The sequence below is a fragment of the Suncus etruscus genome, chromosome 3 (assembly GCF_024139225.1).
Source record: "Suncus etruscus isolate mSunEtr1 chromosome 3, mSunEtr1.pri.cur, whole genome shotgun sequence".
Taxonomy (NCBI): domain Eukaryota; kingdom Metazoa; phylum Chordata; class Mammalia; order Eulipotyphla; family Soricidae; genus Suncus; species Suncus etruscus.
The window spans coordinates 77,261,291-77,284,860 of record NC_064850.1 but is presented as its reverse complement, the minus strand read 5'-3'; the positions used below and the strand labels follow the sequence as shown (position 1 = coordinate 77,284,860).

The 23,570-nt window shown below is 35.8% G+C and overlaps 1 protein-coding gene and 1 pseudogene across 1 annotated transcript in view; one reads left to right on the top strand and one right to left on the bottom strand.

Moving 5' to 3' along the window:
* The window catches only part of VPS13A (vacuolar protein sorting 13 homolog A), a 260,909-nt gene that overhangs the window by 5,544 nt on the left and 231,795 nt on the right, over window positions 1-23,570 (top strand). Inside the window, exons 2-10 of the mRNA XM_049769767.1 lie at window positions 1,934-1,977; window positions 3,602-3,644; window positions 4,263-4,358; window positions 4,951-5,052; window positions 7,293-7,402; window positions 9,248-9,307; window positions 12,331-12,390; window positions 20,315-20,395; window positions 21,279-21,336. Coding sequence (XP_049625724.1) covers window positions 1,934-1,977; window positions 3,602-3,644; window positions 4,263-4,358; window positions 4,951-5,052; window positions 7,293-7,402; window positions 9,248-9,307; window positions 12,331-12,390; window positions 20,315-20,395; window positions 21,279-21,336 — 654 coding nt within the window. The remainder of the gene's footprint in view (window positions 1-1,933; window positions 1,978-3,601; window positions 3,645-4,262; window positions 4,359-4,950; window positions 5,053-7,292; window positions 7,403-9,247; window positions 9,308-12,330; window positions 12,391-20,314; window positions 20,396-21,278; window positions 21,337-23,570) is intronic.
* On the bottom strand, window positions 9,553-9,694 carry LOC126005078 (uncharacterized; annotated as a pseudogene).

The following is a 23,570-nucleotide window of genomic DNA, read 5'->3' as shown; positions in this document are numbered from 1 at the left end:
TTTTGTTTTGTTTTGGTTTTTTGGGCCACACCCGGTAACGCTCAGGGGTTACTCCTGGCTATGTGCTCAGAGATCATTCTTGGCTTGGGGGACCATATGGGATGCTCTGGGGAATCGAACTGCAGTCTGTCCTAGGCTAATGTTCTGGTTACAGGAAGACTTTCAAGTATCATTGGCTCTACCACTATTCGAGTTGTAATTTAACTCCTTATTTTCACAGCTGTTTTTGTGTATTGTTGTGTTAATAAGTATCTGGAGTTAGGATTTCATATATATGTATATGAATGAAATACATATATATGCTTCATATACATATTGCTCATATATTACATATACAATGAATATAGTTATTATATAGTGAATATAGTCATGTATGAGTCATATATAAAGTATATATAATATATATATATAAACAAAGTAGTACTTGAGATTTGATGTTGTGTTTTCTTGGCCTGAGGACTCTGTAGATCAAGGTGCCAGATGCCTGGGACAGCCCCTCAGGCATCTTATATTTGATTGTTGTATTCCTCAACTCTGGGAACCTTTTTATTATTTCTTTAACAATTTGTTCTTCATCATGTTCACCTTTCTGTTCTCTTTTTTTTTTTCTTTGTTTATTTCTTATGTGTGTGGGGGGGGGTCACACCCGGCAGCTCTCAAGGGTTACTTGTGGCTCTGTGCTCAGAAATTGCTCCTGACAGGTTCGGCTGGACAATATGGGATGCCGGAAATCAAACCTGGGTCTGTTCTGGGTTGGCTGCCTGCAAGGCAAAAACACCCTATTGCTGTGCTATCCTCTGCCCCCACCTTCCTGTTTTTTTTAGAAATACAATGATTCTTATTTTGTTCATTTTGTTGAACTCATTCCATAATTTTCTGGTGTGCTATTCTTTACTTTTCAGACTTTTTTTTTCATCTCTGTTGTTTTCTGGTTTCCAGTATCTCAGAGCTTTCTGATCTTTTTCTCAACTGTTGTTATTTTGTTGCTCAAAATGATTTTTTTTTGTTTGTTTTGGTTTTTGGTTTTTGGTTTCACCCAGCTGCGTTCAGGGTTTACTCCTGGCTTTGTGTTCAGAAATAGCTCCTGGCAGGCACAGGGTTGGGGGACCATATGGGATGCTGGGATTCTAACTACCCTACCTCTGTGCTATCTCTCTGGCCCCAACTCTAATGAATTTTTAAATTACCTGGCCATACCCTTTTCTTTTTTTGGGGGGGGTGTGTGGTCCACACCTGGCAGTGCTCAGGGGTTACTCCTGGCTCTACGCTCAGAAATTGCTCCTGGCAGGCTCAGGGGACCATTTAGGATGCCAGGATACGAACCACCATCCTTCTGCATGCAAGGCAAATGCCTTACCTCCATGCTATCTCTTTGGCCCCCATTTCTATCATTTGTAATTGTAGTTTTCTCATTTTGACCTTTGTACTTATTTGTGCTTTGCTGATGACCTGTGACATTATTTTTTAAAGCATATTAAATAGCCAATTTTCAGAGGGTTTACAGAGCTAGTTGGTGTTGGCTGTACCTTCTTTGTTATTGTTTTTGTTCATTCATCTTGGAGGGAGTCTATGTGTCTTTGTCATTGGTTTTTTTAGTGTTTCTCTTGTGCTGAGGGTATTTTTAGTGAGATCCCCAAGGAGATATTCTGAAGGATTAGGCTAAATTTTTCTTTTTTCTCTGCCAGACTTAAACCAGTGACATGAAATATAACTATGGGCATTGTGAAATTTGTTGAGTAGAACTTAGGAACTGTAGAGTGGGTCCATTAATATAGTAAAGTTTGGGTACGGAGGCTGCTGTACCTAGCCTGAGGGATCTACTTTCCATTCCTAGTAGGACCAGTGTTTTCTGCCAGAGATTAATCTCACTTCAAAAATTTATTTTATTTGAAATGTTTTGAATATTTCAATTTTATTTTTAAATCTCTTTTAGGAGATGTGGTCCTTAAGCATCTTGAAATTAAAGAAAATGCTTTGGTAAGTTTTTAAAAAATTAACTTGCAATGTATTGGAAGGTAGTATGGATCTTTAATAAAGACTTCTTCCTGATTTATCTTACATGTTAAATTCTTAAGATCAATAACAGTTTTTAAAATTAAATTAAAATATTGAATATTCTTAAAAGCACTAGTGGATAGTGTTAATTTTCTCTATTAAAATATTTGTATTTATTCCTATACAACGATGATGAATTTCTCTTCTAAAAATTTTTACATTTTTGGTATGATTGTAGTTCTTTGTTAAGTTGTACAATTCAGTAGCCTTATCTTTGTTAACATTAAGCTGTGCTGCTGTCATCAGTGCTGGTTCCAGAACTTTCTCTTTATGCCCATGTGAACCTTTATGTTAAGAAGCATCTTTCTATTCTGTAGAATTTACTTGTCTCTAATCTACTGTCTCTATCAATTTAACTATGCTAGGTGCCTCACAGTATGTAGTGAGGTGGTTTGTCATTTTATGTCTCATTTTTTTACTTTAACTCCTCTCCATACATTGTATTATAATGGGTAGCAGAATATCATCTCTTTTCATGACTGAATGATATTTATTATATAGATAAGCTAAATTTAATTTATATATTCATTGATGAATATATACTGGCTGTGTGCAATGCATGCACCCTACCTGCTGCACTCTCTTTTTGGCCTCTTAGCATTCTTTAATGACTAGCTAGTTAAGCATCTTTTTAAGTGCTTTTTGGCAAATGTTTTTTCTTATTTGAGAAGTGTCCATTAAAAACCTTTGTTAATTTTTAGAGTTGTATTTTTTAGTTGTGTATAGTTTTCTTTTTTTTTTTTAATTTGATTTTTGTTTTGTTTTGTTTTGGGGCCACACCTGTTGTACTTAAGGCTTACTGCTGACTGTGCTCAGGGCTTACTCCTAGAGTGCTCTGGGGAACATTTGTGGTGCTGAGTATCAAACCTGGGTTGGATATGTGCAAGGCAAATACCTTATCTGCTGTATTGTTTTTCTGGTACTCTGCTCTACAGAATCCTCAGCTCAAGCAGACAGAACATCAATACACACACACACACACATACTGTATATAGTAATTTACGTATAGAGCAATATATATAGTAGCTTATGTAGTACAATATATATAGTAGTTTGTGTATATTTTTGGATATTTCTCTCATTTTAGGTAGAAGACTTGTAAATATCCCTTCCTAACTCCCAGCCCCTCTCAGTGGCTTGCTGATACCTCTGCTGACAGTATTCTTTGATGCCCTAAAATTAAATCTTTAATTTTGATGAATTGGTAAAACTTAATTAATCTGTTTTTTCTTTTGATAGATGTGCCTTTGATGTAATAATCTAAAATGATTCACAAATATAATCGTAAGAAGATTTGACTTTATGTTTAAATCTAATGTTCATTTTGATTTAACTCATTTGAGTAGTTGGTATTTCTATCGTTTCTCTTATTTATTTTGAAAAGATAAGTTTTCTTGAATTTTGTGGATATGATTTTTATGGAGTAAAGTATATATTTATAAGTCTAAAAACATTGAAAGCAAGTAGATGACAACTTAAACCCTTTAAATAGTCTGTGGAGCAGTATTTTGTTAAACTATATTAATGTTTTACATGCTTTTTTCAGAATCAACTAGGTGTGCCATTTAAAATTAAAGTTGGTCATATAGGTAAGCTATGTTTATTGTTTGAATTTTATTCCTTTCAAAATATGGTTAGAATAAGATTTTTTATATCTGTGATACAATTTTAATGTTACTGAACATTAATTATAGACAATTGTTTGCCTTTAGATAAAGCTGATTGTGCAGCTAAAAATGTTATGTGGCCCACATCCATTGTTTAAAAACATTATACATCTTTTATTAGGTGTTAAAAGTTATGTGAGAGCTGAAATGTTATGTCTCAGTTTCTTAGGTTTTTCAGTATTTCATTCTACAGTCTTAGTTAGCCATGTGGTAGGAAGAAGTAGGGTTTGGACAGTCCAGGCTAGGACCAGTCTGAAACCTTCATTCCTATTTATGTTTTGTAGGTTTCTAGAAAACATTGTTCTTTTTCTTGTTCTTAGACATTTAGAAAATAGTACTATTTCTTTAACTTTTATGTAAATAATAATTTAATCATCTTATGTAGACAACTAATTTAGAATATATTAGTTGATCACTTGCAGGTTTATTTATTTTATAATTATATTAATGAAAATACTAAGACTTTCATATTCTTAATGTATAATTGGTTTCTAAGGTTATTGTCAATGTTTATTGATTTAATTACTCTTTAAAAAATAGGTCATCTTGATCTTAAAATTCCATGGAAAAACCTTTATACTCAACCAGTTGAAGCTGTATTAGAAGACATTTATTTACTCATAGTGCCTTCTTCTAGTAAGTCAAATTTTAAATACTTTCTATTTTCTACTACTATTTTTGTTTTGTTTTTGGGGTCACACCTGGAACTTCTCAGGGATTACTCCTGGCTCTGCACTCAGAAATTACTCTTAGCACTATTCAAGGGACCAACAGAGGTCCCAGGGATTGATCTTGGTCAGCTGCATGCAAGGCAAGCATGAAATTGCTATACTGTCACTCCAGCCCTCATGTTTTCTACATTTTCTACATTGTTGATGAAAAAATTCTTTATTTTTGACAATTTGTTCATATTTCTGGATGAATTTTATGACATTTTGTTTGCTTTGGGATTACACTCAATGATGCTCAGGGCTTACTACTCCTTGGTTTAGGCTTAGGGATCATTCCTAGTGTATAGGGGACCATATGGGTTGCTGGGGATCAAACTTGGTTAGTTGCAATCAAGGAAAGTTCTGTATCTGTTGTACTCACCTCTTAAACTACTTTTATATTTAAATTTTGTATTGGTAAAGCTGATATTAAAGTATTTGTAAACTTTGAATTTTTATTACTTTCAAGAAATTATTTTGGTATGAGTGCACTTATCTTCTTTGGCTGCTTATTGTAGTGATAAAATATGATCCTATTAAAGAAGAAAAACAACTCTTGGAAGCAAAGCAGAGGGAATTAAAAAGAATAGAAGAAGCAAAACAAAAAGTAGCTGATAAAGGTAAGAAAACAATAAATAAGAATAGTAATTAGAAAAGTAGAAGATCTAAATATCAAGTTGATTATTATTTACCTCTGGAAGCACTGAAATTGCATATCATGTGATAGAACCTTACTATGTGGCTTATATTTTTTATATTTTTCATGCTCATTAAAATTTTCTTAAGGTAATTAAGTTGAAGAAAAATAAAAAATCTAGTTCATAATGGTTAGGCTTTTTTATTTTTTGTTCTTTTATTTTGACATTTTAAAACTAATTTTTGGTAATAATATAAAATCATAGAGGTTCTAAGTTTAAAAACCATAAATCCAACACTAGGAAAGAAATACTGCATCTTGTTGCATCTTGTTGCTTTTAAATTTACATGTCAAATCCATTTTTGTATAAGTCAAGACAAAGTGAGTCCTAGAGACTCATTGTAAAGTTATCTTTTTACATAATCATCTGTGATAAAATACTGTATTTACATGATACATGTATAAAGTGCATTCAGCATAATCAGTATTCACTAAGGATGCAAATTGACAAGTTAGGAAGAAATAGTTTTTAATTTGATAAAGTGCAACCAGGAAAAAAATTAGCTAGTAGAATCTAAATAATATTCAGTGCAACCTGGTTAGAACTGGAAGATATAATGCTGAGTGAAACAAACCAGAAGAAGAATGACGAATAAAGAATGATTTTTACCTATCTGTGGTATATAAAATAATTGTATTAGGAAATGTAAAGGGGGATGCCTAGATTCTTCAAGGTTAAGGGTTCTTAACTTCAGAGCCTAGGAAGGTAACCACCAGAAAACAAAAGCAAGGTGGGAAGGAAGATGAGAAGGGGAAGTAATAGGGAAACTGGGTTCTGGGCTTCACTTATATTGTGGATGTAGGAGAATGGTATAGCTATACATCCAAAAAACAGACTCAACAACACTAAAAGCACAAGATCTAAACCAAAACCACTGAAGTTTGATGTGCTTTCCAAGGTAGTGGTTATGGGCTGGGGACAACAGAGTATGGGAGCTGTGATAGGAGTTGACATTGCTTTTGGGATTGATATTGAAGTATATTTACCTAAAACTCAATAGCATTGCAAACAGTGGTTCTTTAATTGAAGACAAAGAAGTCTAGTAATGTTTAAGTTACAGTAATTCCATTTTATGTTATTTTTTCTTCTACAATACTCACCTGTTGATGTTTTTGCAAAGGTATCTTTATATAAGAAAATAGAGTTGGTGTTAGGAAAATTTGGAAGTTTATTGACAGAAGGAAATGAAAATACAAAACACTTTAATATATTAATAAAAAGTATTCTGTATATTCAGCTGCATGAGAATGTCAGGAGTTAACTGTTTGATAGGGAAAGAAAAATTTGGCATTTATTGAATGAATTGATATATTTATGGAACAAATTTATAATGATACAGGATTCAAAGATGAAAATGGTCTATATTTGAAGGATTTATGTTTCTACTAATTAATTTATAAGCCTTTTTATATTAAAATCACTTAACTCTGTTCAACCATCCTTGTGTATTCGATTTCTATTTGTATCTTTATCTATTTACTTTAGACCTGCTAGGGAAATATTATGGAAGAGTAGGTGATTAATGGAAAATATAGGTAATGTACATATACAGGTTGACCAAGATTAGAAATGGGTTCATTTTTACAGCAGAATAAAAAGGATACCTGTTGTTAAAGCTATATTACATCTTTAGTTTTTAGATATTCATGGAAATATTGAATCCTGAGACAATACTGTCTTTTGAAAATAAAATAATATACTTTACCCTTTCTTGAAATAGTGGAAGTCTTGCCCTAATTTATAGTCATATTAAATTATATTAACCTATATTTCTAACTATTGCCAATTTATGATGTCATAAATTTTAACGTAGGTTTCAAAATTACCGTTTTGATTTTTTTACTGTAATTTAAGTTTTACCAAATAGTATTCATCTTTTCATATCTCAATACGTGATTTGGTATAATTAATAGAGACAGGCTATACAATTTAATTTCAATAAGTTCTGACTGTTCTAGTTTCATTGATAAAAAAAGAGAACCTGAAAACTGTTATTTAGTCATGTTGAAAATCTTTTGGTGTGGTAAACTTTAAGGAAGACTGTTTTCAGTTTTTATTTATCAAATGTATATATTTATAGCAAGGAAACATCTTACTTCAGCATTGGATATTTATAGAGTATACTTTTTATTTAAGTTAAAAAGAAATGCTTGTAATTATAGGGAAAGAGCTGGTTGAGAAACAGGACACCTTTACAGAAAAACTAATTACTCAGATCATAAAAAATCTTCAAGTGAAAATTTCTAATATTCATATTCGCTATGAAGATGATGTAAGTATTTTAATAGATGATTTAAACGTCTTAATTTATATATTGCTGTTTGTGAAACTTGTTCTGTAGTGGTCAATGAAGGAACACAACTGAAGAGATGTGACCCAACCCCCCCCAAATAAAATAAAATAATTTTTTTTATGTTTTATTTAAATCCTGGGAAGAGCTCTGGTGTGTATGAATGAGTAAAGCTGGAATTTCTGCTTATTTTCTATAAAACACACTTACTTGGTCTTATAATTGGATTGAGAGAGTTGTATGTTTTATCTTTTTAAATTTTGTTTTTTTTTTGTTTGTTTTGTTTTTGGGTCACACCCAGTAGTGCAGTATACAGATGTATGTGCTGATATTTCCGTCTTTCTTATTTTGGTTTTTGGGTCACACTCGACATTGCTCAGGGGTTACTCCTGGCTCCATGCTCAGAAATTGCTCCTGGCAGGCACGGGGACCATATTGGATGCCGGGATTTGAACCAATGACCTTTTGCATGAAAGGCAAACACCTTACCTCCATGCTCTCTCTCCTGCTCCTAATTTTTTTTTTTAAACACTCAACAGTACTCAGGACTTACTCGTAGCTCTATTCCAGTGCTTCTCAAATAGTGGGGTGCACCTCCCCGGGGGGGGGGGGGGCTCGAGGCTCCATAAAGGAGGGCGCATTTGACCTCGGCAAACACTGTCATAACAAGCTAAGCCTCGTGTTTATGTTTCTGTATGTCTCTGCTGGAGCTGAGAGTTGCTGTGTCCTGCTTCAAACCCCGCTTCGAAAAGCTATGCATTGCAAAACGTTCTCATTGTAGCCATTAATCCAGATATCACCTCTGATTAAAAAATCTGCTCAAATTATTTTATATATTTTTGTTTTTAGGTTAAAGTTTTTTTTTAAAATAAAGATACTATTTACAGTCGCATGGGGGTGCAAAAAATGGTTTCTTCTTTTTTAGGGGGGCATGACAAAACAATTGAGAAGCACTGCTCTATCCTTAGAAATTACTCTTGGCAGATTTGGGGGACCTTATGTAGTGCAAGGGATTTAATCTGGATTGACCACATGAAAGTAAGGCATCCAAATTGCTGTACTATTTGCTCCTATTAGGGTTGTATTTTTGTTTTGTTTTTTTGTTGTTGTTGGGCCTCAACACACTTGGCTCTGCACTCAGGAATTGATCCTGGCAATGGTCCTGACAGTGTTACTGGTAGGGGTACTGGATTGCTGGGAATTGAATTCTGGTCATCTGCTTTCAAGGCAAGTGCTCTACCTGTTGTACTTAATGCTTCAGCCCAGGTTTGTATTTTTTTGTTTTGTTTTGTTTTGTTTTAGAGTCCCACACAGTGCTATGTAGGAGTTTCTCTTGCTCTGCATTCAGAAACCACTCCTGGCAGGGTCAGGGGGACAGTTCAGACACCAGGGATCGAACTTGCCTTGCAAGTGCCCTATCCATTGTATTGTCACTTTAGCCAACATGTTTGGAATTTTTTCTTTTTTCTTGGCCACACCTGGGTGACACTTGGGTTACTCCTGGCTCTGCGCTCAGAAATCGCTCCTGACTTGGGGGACCTTATTGGACGCTGGGGGATCAAACCGCAGTCTGTCCTAAGTCAGCCGTGTACAAAGCAAACACCTTACCACTGTGCACCGCTCTGGCCCCACTGTTCGATATTTTTAATAAACATCATACAGATACAATATTATCTGTATGCACTTATCACTGATTTAATATTTCAAATAATATTAGGAAAAATAACAGGAATAAATTATTTTGTTTCCCAAAATAATGAAATGATTTTGAGTGTGTGATATAATGTATGTGTGAGAAAGTGAACTTTTCCTTTCTTTCTTATTTAGATCACAAATCGGAGCAGCCCCCTGTCATTTGGTATTTCCCTTCAAAATTTCAGCTTGGAGGTATTTGTTTAAGAAAAAATTAAATTTTTTTTAATTGTGTGATATAGCTCATTAGACTAATGATTAATATTTATGTATGCCAGCAACAAGAGACAGATTTTGAAAGTTCATGGGTATGTTTGGAATGGGGGTAGATGTCCTCAGATACTGAAAAATGACTGCTAGTGAAATTTAACTTAAACTACATGGGCCTTTTATTTATTTATTTATTTATTTATTTATTTATTTATTTATTTATTTTCTCTTTTTGTCCCCCCATTCACAATACAGACCAGGCAAAGGGCCTGGGTTGAGGTGTATATGGGGTGCATTTACTGTACCTCCTCTTTCTATACAGTCAGTATAGAAAGAATAAAGAACACAGCCTGTGGTAAGCATTGGGAAGCCTTTTCTTTTCTTTCTTTTTTTCTTTTTCTTTTTTTTATTTTTTTAATGTATATATAAAAAACCCTTCACCAGTGCAACATTCCCATCATCAATATCCCAAGTTTCCTTCCTCACATCCCACACTGGCCTGCACTCTAGACAGGCTTTCTACTTCCCTTATTCAGTCATATTTTGTTATGACAGTACTCTGTGTAATTATTTCTGTGACTGCACTAAACAATCCCTGTGGTGAGCTTCATGTTGGGTGCTGGACCCTCCAGTCCTCTATTTTGTCTCTGAGAATCATTACACAAAGGTTTTTCATTTTTCTCAAAACCCATAGATGAGTGAGACCATTCTGTGTTTATCTCTCTCCCTCTGACTTATTTCACTCAGCATAATAGATTCCATATATATTCCATACTCCATAGATGTGGAAAGAAAGGAACTCTCATTCACTGCTGGTGAGAATGCCATCTAGTCCAACCTTTGTGGAAAGCGATATGGAGATTCCTCCAAAAGCTGGAAGTTGAGCTCCAATACAATCCAGCTATACAACTCCTAGGGATTCATCCTAGGAACACAAAAATACAACACAAAAATCCCTTTCATCTATATTCATTGCAGCGTTGTTTACAATAGCCAGACTCTGGAAACAGCCTAGATGCCCCTCAATAGATGAATGGCTAAAGAAACTATGGTACATATATACAGTGGAATATTATGCAGCTGTCAGAAGAGATGAAGTCATGAAATTTTCCTATACATGGATGTATGTGTATACATGGGCCTTTTATCGTTTGCTAATTATACCTAATGTTTAAAATACTCAAGTCTCTTTTAAAGTTTTAAATAAATACTAATTAAAATTATATATATTTCAGAAAATTTAATGTCATGAATATTTATTTTATAGAAAGATAACACTAACTTTTCTGGCATTATTAATATAGTGACATACTTATTTTTTCCTGTCTAATTTTTGTTATTGTTGTTTATGGTGTCATGCTTAAGTGCTATTCCTGGTTTAGTGCTTTGGGGACAATATAGAGTACTTTACTGTCCCTCTTGTCTAATTTTTCATATTAGGAATTAAAAATTTGTCAGAAATTATGAAATGTTTTCTTGATCCAGAATTGACATCTAGTCATGGATATGGTATGGTTCAGTGGTAAAGTATATGCCTTGTGTGTAGAAGATCTGGGTTTGAGACTGCAAATATCACTATGACACCCCCCTACCCCCTGAACCAAAATAAGATTGCCCTCCATCCCTCTCTTACTTTCTTACCCTCCTTTCTTCCTTTCCTTTCATTCTTTACCGTCTCACATGCCAGGCCATGCTTTTCCACTGAGCTACACCTGGCTTTTGTAGTAAGTCATAGATACTGTTATTGACATTGTATTCAATTTAAAATTTATTAAGTTTAAATACTTACGTTTTCAATCTTCCCTTCTGCCCCAGAGATAGTCAACCCAAGTATTTTTATATATTACCTATTAATGTATTACTTACCTTACAGAGTTTTAAAAGTTTGCATAATATTTAGCATGATTATTGTACAAGTTTTTTGTTGATGACATTAATCTGTGTTGCCAAGTATAATTCTTTTGAGCAACTTAACTGCTGTATTTTATTCATTACTATTGATTGGTCTTTGTTACATTTTATTCTAGCAACCTGGTTTGTTTGCAAATTAAAAAAATCAGAAAAAGTTTTTAATGTTGAGTATATTATGCTGTTTCTTAGGTTGAAAAATAAGGCTGGAGAATTAATCCTAAGATTTGGCATTGTGATGATCATTGGTAACTAGGACAGTAGTGCTTTGACCATTACCTTTGAAGGTCTTTGTAAACTTGTTTTCTGCATCACACTTGTTGAATTAAAAACTTACTTTGGGGTTTCCCCATCCCTTTATAAAAGCTTTTCAAGTGATACACATTTCTAAAATACATTTATGATAGCTCTATTCCCCTCAGACTGGTAGTCTTAGAATGTAGTCTATAGTTTTATGTGTACTCAAGTAGCATACATGATTTCAACCTTTTCTTTGTTTTGCATTATCTTCTCTGTCTATACTAGTCTACTTCCCTGTAATTTCTATTTATTTAGGTTCTTCTTGACTAGGATTAAATTCTATTCACATACCTCTTTCACACTACTGAGTTGAGGCTCCTACAATTCTCTTTTATTTTCTTTATCTTTTTTTTTCTCTTTCTGTTTCTCTTTATCCCCCCCTCCCCTTTTTTTTTGGCAGGGTGAGAGTCACACCCGTAGTGCTCTGGGTTTATTCCTGGCTCTATTCATGGATTACTTCTCACTGAGTTGGGGATCTTTTGGGATGCTAGGGATTGAACATGAATTGGCCGAAATTGGTCTAAAGGGCCCAGAGAGATATGACAGTTGTAGGGTGTTTGCCTTGCATGTGGCTGACCCAGGATGGACCTGGGTTCGATCTCCAGCATCCCATGTGGTCCCCCAGCCAGGAGTGATTTCTGAGCACACAGCCAGAAGTAACTCCTGAGCTTCATCAGGTGTGACCCAAAAACCAAAGCCAAACCCCCCCCAAAAAGTCAAATTGGTCTAAGGTGTTTCATAGATATATTATTGTACCGTTTTACATGACTATCGTCTTTTTGCTTCGTTTTTCTTTTCAGACAACTAATAAGAACTGGGTTCCACATTTCCATGACGACACTCAGAAACTATTTTATAAGGTAAAATTAAAATGCTGTGGGTATGATAAACTGAGACAGGCAAAAATAGTGGGACTTTGAACAGCCCAGGTTGTGTTGGATGGGGCCACTTACTTCATTTTATTATAAAATATTTATCAAAACATTTATATTTTATCAATCAATCAGTAATGCATTTATATTTATCCAAATATTTTCTCCTTATAATTCTCACAGTAACATTTTAATTTCTCCAGCTTACTGTATTCTTAGGATGTAGTGCTTAATGCTTAATAGAAAATATGCTAATATAGAATTTATATTATTGGTAGAGTTTTTTTAGTTGTTACAGCTTCCTGTTTTTTTTTTTTTTTTTTTTTTTTTTTTTTTTTTGTGGTTTTTGGGTCACACCCAGCAGTGCTCAGGGGTTATTCCTGGCTCCAGGCTCAGAAATTGCTCCTGGCTGGCACGGGGGACCATATGGGATGCCGGGATTTGAACCGATGACCTCCTGCATGAAAGGCAAACGCCTTACCTCCATGCTATCTCTCCGGCCCCACAGCTTCCTGTTTAGACCTTCATATTGTTTTAATTGATGATAGACTTAAGCCTTCTGTCAACTTATGATTTACATATATCTGCTAAATATTAATAGTTGACCCTCCTATCAGATTTCTTTTTTTTTTTTTTTTGTTTTTTGTTTTTTGTTTTTTGGGCCACACCCGGCTTTGCTCAGGGGTTACTCCTGGCTGTCTGCTCAGAAATAGCTCCTGGCAGGCACGGGGGACCATATGGGACACCGGGATTCAAACCAACCACCTTTGGTCCTGGATCGGCTGCTTGCAAGGCAAACACCGCTGTGCTATCTCTCCAGGCCCACCTCCTATCAGATTTCTATTTGGAACTGTGTTATTTTATAATATTATGTAGTCGTGTTTCAACGTATTATTCTAAAACCACACCCACTACCCATCACCTAAGACCAGAGTGCCAGTGTCCCATTCTCCCCCTTTCCAACCCATGTTGATATGCCCTCATCCTCTCATTATCCCAGCCAGCCCCTTGACTGACTCAGTTCTGCAAGCTGACTCAGGAGTTGTTACCTTTGGCCATTTTAAAATTTCCTATATTTGGGGCCGGGAAGGTGGTGCTAGAGGTAAGGTGTCTGCCTTGCAAGTGCTAGTGTAGGACGGACTGTGGTTCGATCCCCCTGCGTCCCATATGGTTCCCCCAAGCCAGGAGCAATTTCTGAGCACATAGCCAGGAGTAATCCCTGAGCGTCAAATGGGTGTGGCCCAAAAACCAAAAAAAAAAAATTCCTATATTTGTGTTCCCTGGTGGAGATAGATCATGTTGTATTTACTTGTTTCCTTCTGACTTTAACAGCATGGTCCCCTGCTGATCCGTACATATAGCAGGGCGTTGAAAGATTTTACTTATTTATGTAGTTTTCTGCTGTATCAGGCTGTGCACAGGGCTTACTACTGGCTCAGGGATTACTCGGTGATTGTGGGGACTTTATGTAGTGCTGGGGATTATATTCCAGATGGCTGCATGAAGTACAAGTGCCCTATCTGCTATGTTATAGTTCTGGCCCAGGATTTTATTTTATTTTTTGTATAACTAAAATGTATTCCATTGGGTACATATAGCATAATTTTATTTTACAATCATTTGGGGATATTTGTTATTTACAGATCTTGGTGATTGTGAATCAGTGCTGCAGTGAACATAGGGGTGCAAATACATTTTTGGAATACTGTTTTTGGGTTCTTAAAGTAGATGAAACGAAATGATTTGCTAGTTTATTTGGAAGTTTAATTTTTGTTTCTTTTGGTTTATTGTTTTATTTTGGGTTCAAAAACCAAAATCAAACAAACAAAAAGCCCAGTGGCACTCAGGGTTTACTCCTGGCTCTGTGCTCAGAAATTACCCCTAGCAGGCTCAGGAGATTGAACCCAGATTGGCTCCATGTGAGGCAAAAGCCCTGCCCACTGTACTATTTCTCTGGCACCATCAATTACTGGTTTTTGTTTGTTTGTTTGTTTGTTTGTTTTTGAGACACCTTCATTCTTTTTTCCATAAAAGCTGAATAGATGATATTTTCATCAAAACTGGATGAGGGTTCCTTTCCCCTCACATCCTCATCATTGGATTTGTACTACTTTTTTGGAGGGGGCCTCCCCAAGTTCTCAGGAGGCCTGAGGTGCCCTTCTGACATGTATGTACCTGACTGCTAGAGAGACCAGTGCTGAGCATTATACTGGAGATAATGCTTATAACGTGTGCCTTAACCCTTGTACTTTTTTTCTCCAACTGCTCTATTCTTTTTGCTGATGTTCTCTTACTGTTTAGATTTTCATAGCCTGATTAAATGGTGGAAAGTACTTTTTAGCATGAATATTGATCATTTGTATGTCTTTTTTTCCTCCTAAATTTGGGATGGGGGCCATGCTCTCGTCCTTAGGGATTATTTATGACTCTGTGCTCAGGGGTTACTTCTGACAGAGCTTGAAAGAATAACATGGGGTACATGGGATTTAACCTGTATCAGTCATGTGTAGACAGGCGCCTTGCTGGCTATATTGTTTAATTCCAGCTATCTGTATGTCTTTGAGGAAGTGTCTGTTTAGATATGTTCTGTGTTTGGGTTGTGTGTTTTGGAGGGGGGTTTAGAAGTGACTTCTCAGGAGCTATTCTTAGTTCTGTATTCAGTGGTGACTCCTGGCAGTGGCGGGGATCTTATGTAATGCTGGGATTTGAGGTGGGTTTGTAGAATGCAAGTGCCTACTTAAACCCTGTACTATGTCACCAATAGACTTTTTTTTTTCTGTCAGTATGATTTGTCAATGCTTTATAGATTTTTGGATATTAACCCTTAGTTGTGCAGAAATGTCTTAGTTTGATACCTCGTTTGTTTTTTGCTTCATTTTTCTTGGCCATTAGCATGAATTAATTTTAGAATAATTCTGAAAAAAAATTTAACTTTTGCTTTTTGGGCCACAACTGGAGGTTATTAGGACTTCTAGTTCCTTACTCAGAGATATTCCTGTGTAGACCATGGGGCATCATATTGGGTGCTGGAATTTGGACTGGGGTCAGTGCAAGTATCTTATCCACTATACCATTACTCCAGCACCCTATATCCTAAAGATTTATGTCTGTATATTTTGAATTTGTGACTAATATTGAATTATATTTTAGATTTTTAAAAATTTCTGTGTCATTGATTCTGTTATAAGTTTTAATTACCTCTTGCTTGATTTGGGTTAACTTTTTGATCTTTTCCTAATAACCTAAGATGCATAGTTAGATTATTTGGTTCTCCCTTTCTTTCTTTCTTTCTTTCTTTCTTTCTTTCTTTCTTTCTTTCTTTCTTTCTTTCTTTCTTTCTTTCTTTCTTTCTTTCTTTCTTTCTTTCTTTCTTTCTTTCTTTCTTCCTTCCTTCCTTCCTTCCTTCCTTCCTTCCTTCCTTCCTTCCTTCCTTCCTTCCTTCCTTCCTTCCTTCCTTCCTTCCTTCCTTCCTTCCTTCCTTCCTTCCTTCCTTCCTTCCTTCCTTCCTCCCTCCCTCCCTCCCTCCTTCCCTCCCTCCCTCCTTCCCTCCCTCCCTCCCTCCTTCCCTCCCTCCCTCCCTCCCTCCCTCCTTCCTTTCCTCCCTCCCTCCATCCTTCCCCTGATGCTGCTCAGGCAATATTCCTGGCTCTGAGCTCAGAAATCACTCCTGTCAGGCTTGGGATGTTGGGATCGAACCTGACTTGTCTGTGCAAAGCAAATGCCCTACTCACTATGTTCAAGCCCTATTTGGTCTTTTTCTTGTTTTGTGATGATGGCTTGCCTTACTATGTGTTTTCCTCTTTACTTCTGTCTTCATTTTTACTGTTTCCAGGAAGTTTTTGATTTGTCTTTTGCGTCCCATTTTGATCCACTCATTGTTCAATAGTAAATTATTTAGTTTCCAGATATTTGAGTTTTACTCAACTTTCTGTTCTTGATTACTTACTTCTACCTTTGAATTTCTGTGGTCTGATATGATTTTGATATTTTCAGTTTTATGGAGACCTGTTTTGTGTCCCAGGATTGTCTGTCATGAGATTGTCTCATGTACATTGAAGTAGGTGTACTTGACTACTTTTTTTGGAGTAGAGAACTCTACACTATCAGATCTATCTCTTCCATTTCTTGCTTTTAGGATACTTGTTTTCTCATTGATACTTTGTCTACTTGACCTACCAAATACTGAGGATATGTGTTAAAATAGACTGTTGTTCTGTTGCTGCTGTTATATATTTTTTGGCTCTTTTAGCAGCTGCTTTATAAATCTGGTGATACTATGTTAAATATTTGAATCTTGATGTATAGCTCTCTTGATCAGTAGGTAATGACTCTCTGTCCTTGATCACTAAGTAATAACCTTCTCTGCCTATTGTATTCTTTTCAGATGTGAAGTCTATGTTGTTTGATCTAAGGTTCTCTGTGCTTAACCATTTTTAGACAACAGTTTGGCCATAAGACATTTTTCTAGTTTTTAATTTCAACCTAGGTTTATCATGACATGTCAGAAGTGTCTCATAAGTGTCTCCAAGTGATCTACCTGGTTTGAATTTTGATGAGATTAGGTAATTAACATTAAGTGATGTGAAGGAAATTACTGCTATCATTTTGTAGAAAGTATGAGTGTTTGTGAACTTTGTTTTGCCTTTTATGTTTGTTTTGGGGCAACATATGGTGGTGCTCAGGTTTTGTTCTCAGGAATCACTTCTGGCAGAGGATCTAGGGAACATATATTGAGCTGGGGATTGAACCCAGTCAGCCATGTGCAAGGCAAGTGTCTTCTACCGTGTACACTCTTTCTTATTCTTATTTTCCTTTTAAAGAAGACTATTTAGTGCTTGAAAAATTACTCACTGGCTATGGCTTTTGCTTGTTCATAAAACTTTTTATTTCATGATGGAATTTTGATTACATTTTAGGACACAAGTCTCATTTACATAAACTTACATAACTTACAGAAGTCTAACATACATAACTTACACAAGTCTAACATACATAACTTACAGAAATATTAGAATTATGCCAAGCACTATGTCAGACCACAATGCCATAGAGATCAAGATTGATTGTAAAAAGAATCTAACACCTGGAGACTAAATAACATGCTGCTCAACAATAGCTGGATCAAAGAGGAAATGAAGGAAGGAAGAAATAAAGAGATTTCTTGAGACTAATGATAACGAAGAAACAAATTATCAAAAATCTATGGGACACAGAAAATGCAGTAATTAGGGGGAAACTTTTAGAAATACAGGCCTACTTAAAGAAAGAAGAAAAAGACAAAATCAGCAATGTAAAAGCATACCTTAAATATCTGGAAAAACCAACAGCAAAGGTATTAAATAACAAGCAGAGGAAAAGAAAAAATAAAAATCAGAGCATAAATTCATAATATAGATCAAGGAAAAGAATACAAAAGATTGATGAAACCAGGAGCTTAGTTTTTGAAGGAATAAACTAGACAAAACTTGACAGGACTCACAAGGAAAAAAAGTTGAAAAGTGCTCAAATAAGATCAGAAATGAAAGGTGGAGAAGTTACAACAAAACCCCAAGAAATCCTTAGAGCTTAGGAACAACTCTACTCTGTTAATCTGAGAACCTAGAAGAAATGGACAGATTTTTGGAAAAAAGTAATCTCCCAAAACTGAATGAAGAGGAATTAGAAAGCCTAAACAGACCAATTGCCAATAACGAATTTGAAATAGTAAGAAATTCCCCACGAAAAATGTCCAGGACCAGATGGGTTTATGGGTGAGTTTTGTTGAACATCCAGAGAACAGTTATTACTACTGATTTTTAGATTCTTCCAAAATATCTAAGAGATGGGAATCCTCCCTAATCCTTTCTATGTAGCTAACATAACACTCATTCTCAAAGCTGGCAGAGATACTTACAGGCCATTCTCACTGATGAACATCGATGCAAAACTCCTTAACAAAATTTTAGCAAACCAAATCCACCAACACATCAAAAAGATTAAACATCATGACTAAGTGGGTTTCATCCTAGGAATGCAAAGACATTACTTTTGGTATCCCTTGCTTTACTTACACTTCTACATTTGTGTAAATGGTTTGAATTCTAGGGGCTGCACAGTGTAGAAGGGAGGCAGCTAATTGCAGAAACATATATTAGATATATTTAAGTATATTCTGTGTATTGAAGTATGTGAGCATCCCACCAGGTCACTTAAGTTCCCCACTGGAGGCTTGTGTTTGTAAAATAAGTAGGTTGAGATCTGTAGCCTTCCTCTTTTCTAGGCTGCTTCCCCAGCTGCTTCAGGTGGCCAGTGATGCTTCAGCTTGGCTTAATTTTCATCTGTGCTTTTTCATTTATCACCTCTAACTTGGCGAAGGAGAAGAGCTGTACTTTCAAGTATTGTGTGGACTCAGTCTTAGCGGTTGCTGTCTCACTAATAGTTATAAGTACATATAGCTAAAGCAGTTCTCAAAAGTTTGTAGTTTCTGTAACAATCCCTCCTTAGAAACTGCCTTCAGTTTTTGTGTTGTTGGAATCAAGAAATGCTTAAGGTGAATATGATCTTCGTGAGTGCCTTTGACTTGCTGGAGCAAGTGCTTTGGTTTACTGACGGCTTGATAGATGCAGGGTGGGTTAAGGAAGTTTCCTTTTCCATTAGCACTTTTGTTTCCATAAGCTCTTTGTTTACTCTCCCCAATGCCTCCTTCTAGTTATGCTTTATAGGGTAAAATTATCAGTGCTGGGGCCCGGAGAGATAGCACAGCGGCGTTTGCCTTGCAAGCAGCCGATCCAGGACCAAAGGTGGTTGGTTAGAATCCCGGTGTCCCATATGGTCCCCCGTGCATGCCAGGAGCGATTTCTGAACAGACAGCCAGGAGTAACCCCTGAGCACAGCCGGGTGTGACCCAAAAACCAAAAAAAAAAAAAAAAAAAAATTATCAGTGCTGGCCTGGACAAGGGTCCACCAGCATGTCACAAAGGATTTGAATTGTCCCTGGATGGAACCAAGACTGGAAAAGGTTTTCTTGTCTTCTGACCTGGCTTTTGACTCATGTGGTATCTGCTCTTGCTGGCATCTCTATTTTCCATGGTTCTTGACTGTAGAGCTCTGTATCTAATATCCCATTGCTCTCTAGAGGGAAAAAAAATCTTCATTTTATGCCTGACTACATTTGAATCTCCACCTCCTTCCCTTACAAGTCAAGGAGATACATCGGTAAATTATTTGCAGTTACTGCTGCTTTCTATGACTTTACTGCCACTCACCCCTGAAACCATTGCTCCTTTCCCCTCTACTCTCTCTTGTGTCACATGTCTCTCTCATTCTTGAGTTGGAAATGTTGTGTTGTCACATTCCTGGGGTATCCTGCGAGGTTTGAAGTAGTCCTCTGAGCAGTTGAAATTGCATTTGGGGTATCATCGTGAGCCATAAGTAGACAGAATTAGAATTTCCCAAACTTACGTGTCTTACTGCCCCCTTTTTAGAAAATAAAATTACCTAGCACCTTCTGGAAGCTGCCTTAATTGAACAAAAGAAAGTGTCCCTATCCTTTCCTACTGGTTTATACTTACGGAGAGGGTATTGAGGACTTATGGTATTACCTACTTTGTGAAATACTAGATAATGATTCATGTCCATTTTTTTAAATTTGCTTTACTGTTAATAACAAAATTATTTTAGACTTTCAAAAGTAGACTGTTCAGGGCCAGAGCGATAGCATAGCAGTAGGGCATTTGCCATGTACTTGGCTGACCGGAACAGACCTGGGTTTGATTCCCAGCCTCCCATAGTGCCTCCTGAGCCTGCCAGGACTGATTTCTGAACACAGACCCAGGAGTAAGCCCTGAGCGCCGCCAGGTGTGGGCCCCCCTCCCCGAAAGTAGAATGCTTAAGATCTTTCAATAAAACTCATATAAACTTGATCTAATTTTAGTTAATTCGATTGGATAACCTTTTCGCCTATTGGAATGTGAAATCTCCGATGTTCTATCATGATGATTCTAAAATATCTTTGGTAAGTAAAATTTTTGTGGTGTTTGTTTATAAATTTGTTGAGATTATATTTTGCATAATATTTTATTCTTAATTATTTACTGAAATTAGTGGTCATTTTTCTAAGATAACCATATCAACTAGAATATCAAATATGATTCCTGGTTAGTTCATAAGTGAAATAAAAAATTTTTCCTGTCTAATTATAAACTTGTCTGAACATATGTATGCCTATAATTTTATCTTTGTTTTTGGGGTCCACACTTGGTGCTACATTCTTCTTGATCTGTGGTCAGTGATCATTCCTCATGGGGCTTGGTAAACATGTAGTTCCAGGGACTGAATTCAGGTTGGCCATTTGTAAGCAGGTGCTTCACCCTCTTTACTATTTCTCTTGCCCATACACATATATCTTTACAAATATATCTTTAAAAATATTTTTATTTGAATCACCATCACAGTTGCAAAGTTGTTCATGACAGAATTTTAGTTATACACCTATTCCTTGACCACTATACATTTCCCACCAGCAATGTCCACATTTTCATACTCCTTTTTTACTCCTTCTTTCCCCATCAGTTCTCTCTGGAAAACACTTCTCTCTTTGTTTTTTTTTCGTATATAGTAGTACTAGTCAAATCAGGTAAAATAAAGATTTTAAAGTTTTTAGGATTACCCCTTCATTCAGTTTAAGAAGGAGAACATTTTTATGGTAGTAGTTTTATATTGTCTAATCACTTATTTTCCATAGTTGAGTTTTAAGTTAAACTTTCAAGTTTGAATTTTTTCAGTAACATTAAACATTTTCTTGTATAATTAATAGATGTGCTGAGTAAAGATTGAAGTGTTAACAGAAGTATAAATAAAAGCAATTTGTCTTCTGATAGCAATTTGTCTTTTGATAGGCTAACTTGAAGAAAGGTATTGTGAAAGAAAATACTGTTCCTAAATCTTATGAATCTGGTAAGTATATTTCATAAGATAGTGCAATTATTATACATTTTGTTCAGTTAATGCAAAATATATCACATGATTAGTATAATAAAATAGTATTACTGATACAAATTTTAAATCATTGTTGATGTCACCATATTTCTTGTTAATTTTTTTATAGTTAAATATTATTTACATTTATATATTTTATTTTTGTTTTTTTTTTGGGTCACACCTGGCAGTGCTCAGGGATTATTCCTGGCTCCATGCTCAGAAATAGGCTCGGGGACCATATGGGATGCCGGGATTCGAACCAGTGACCTTCTGCATGAAAGACAAACACCTTACCTCCATGCTATCTCTCTGGCCCCTTACATTTATATTTCTAGTTGTATTTCTATAATTAAACTTATAGTTAAATGTTATTTACATTTATATTTACATATTTTTTAAAGATTTTTCCATTTTAATGTGCCTATGCAAAAAGGAACTATTGGTGCATATGGGGCAAAGATAATAATCCAACAATCTGTATAACCTGGTTCTAACATGAACTCAAAACACTAAAGAAACTTATCTACTAGAGTTCTCTACTAAACAGATCCCTAAAATTGGGGGAAATTGCAGCTACATAACAAGACAGACAATAGGGTTATATCTTTTAGGGAAATACACCTAAAGAAATATTCAAAGGAGATATATATCCCCTTTTAAGTCTTTTGAAGTAGCCTAGGGGAGAGTAAAATCTGGTGCCCAGCTTCAGCCTGTGATTTGGTCTTGTGGAGACTAAAAATGGCTCCCTGCAGTCACATATCAGGATATGTCCTTGAGCCGAAGGCTTCTCAGAACCTGAATCTGGTAGCGAGCAAGAGTCCACAGCAAAGGGAGATAGGGGAGGAGGGGAAAGGGGCCTCTGAGAGCAAATCAGCAGCAGCTGCCTTGGCAGCAGCTTCTCAGGCTGAGAATTTGTCTTTTCACCTTTTCATTTTGGGAGCTGGTCGGCAGCTGGCTGGAATCGGGGGGGAGGGGGGGGGAGGGGATGTTCCACTTCATGAGGAGTTAAGAACTGAGGGTAAAAAGGGTTAAATGGGGGCGGGGAATAACAGATGGGGTTGAGAGAGTGAAGGGCTAGAAAAGAATTTGTAAGGTGGTAAGCAAAGAGGGAAAGGAGGGATTATATATAATGAGGAAGGGCAATATACAACATAGACAAACACTTAGAATTGATCCATGGGTTACAATTGAAAAGCTTACCCAGGTGAAATGAGACAGAACACTTAAGAACTATAAAGTTGACAAGTCAGATGTAAAGGTTTTCCGTTTTCTAGGCCAATCATGATTGGTGAGGGTAAACTTTACTGAAGAAAGGCTTCATGGGTTAGATATATATTTATAGAGCATTTTTAAAAACAATCATAATTTTCAAGTCTAGAAAATTAAGTGATATGATAATGAGCACTGTAAGAGGAATCTATACCCTGAAGTATTGTCTAGTGGGTCTTGAACATCCAGTTTTCTTTTCTAAAAGCAATCTAAAATCATGAGCATTATGGTTTAATGGTAAACTACCTACAATTGAAAATGGAGTACAATAACATATTCAAGAATGAATGAACTCTGTAATGGGAGCTCATGGCATACAGTTGCATATTCCATTGCTATCTGTGGACATATACATTGGATTATATTATCAGGCATAATCAAGTAGAAAAGTTAATAGATTAGAATTCTTGTCTTGACATTATAATGAGCTCTTTCTGAGTCTAATATCCATTGACATTTAAGGATCCTATTGACAGTAAGGGATGTTTATAGTTACATTTTATAGTTAAATTTATAATTATTGCAAGCAATAATTTGTAGTAAGGGGACTTTTGAGTATATTTCAAAGCTATAGCAAAGAAAGTAAAAGAGGATGTTAATTGTGATGATGCTGAAACGCATATTCCCTAGTTATGAGATCTAAGATTTTTTTCACATGATTATTTAATCTGGCTACTGTATGTTGTGTGATATTACTGTTTTTAAATATGCCTTAAGTTTTTTCTTCTTTAAAGCTGGAGAGATGTAGTACAGGGAGTAAAGCACTTGTCTTGCATACAGCCAACCCATGTTCTATTCTTAGCATGCATATGTTTCTCTGAGCAATGTCGTGTTAGCCCTGAGCCAACTGGGTCTGGCTTGACCATTGCTTTCATTTTTTTCTTTATTTTATTATGATTCCTAATTACCTATAATAAACATTTAGCATGTCAAGAAAGAGT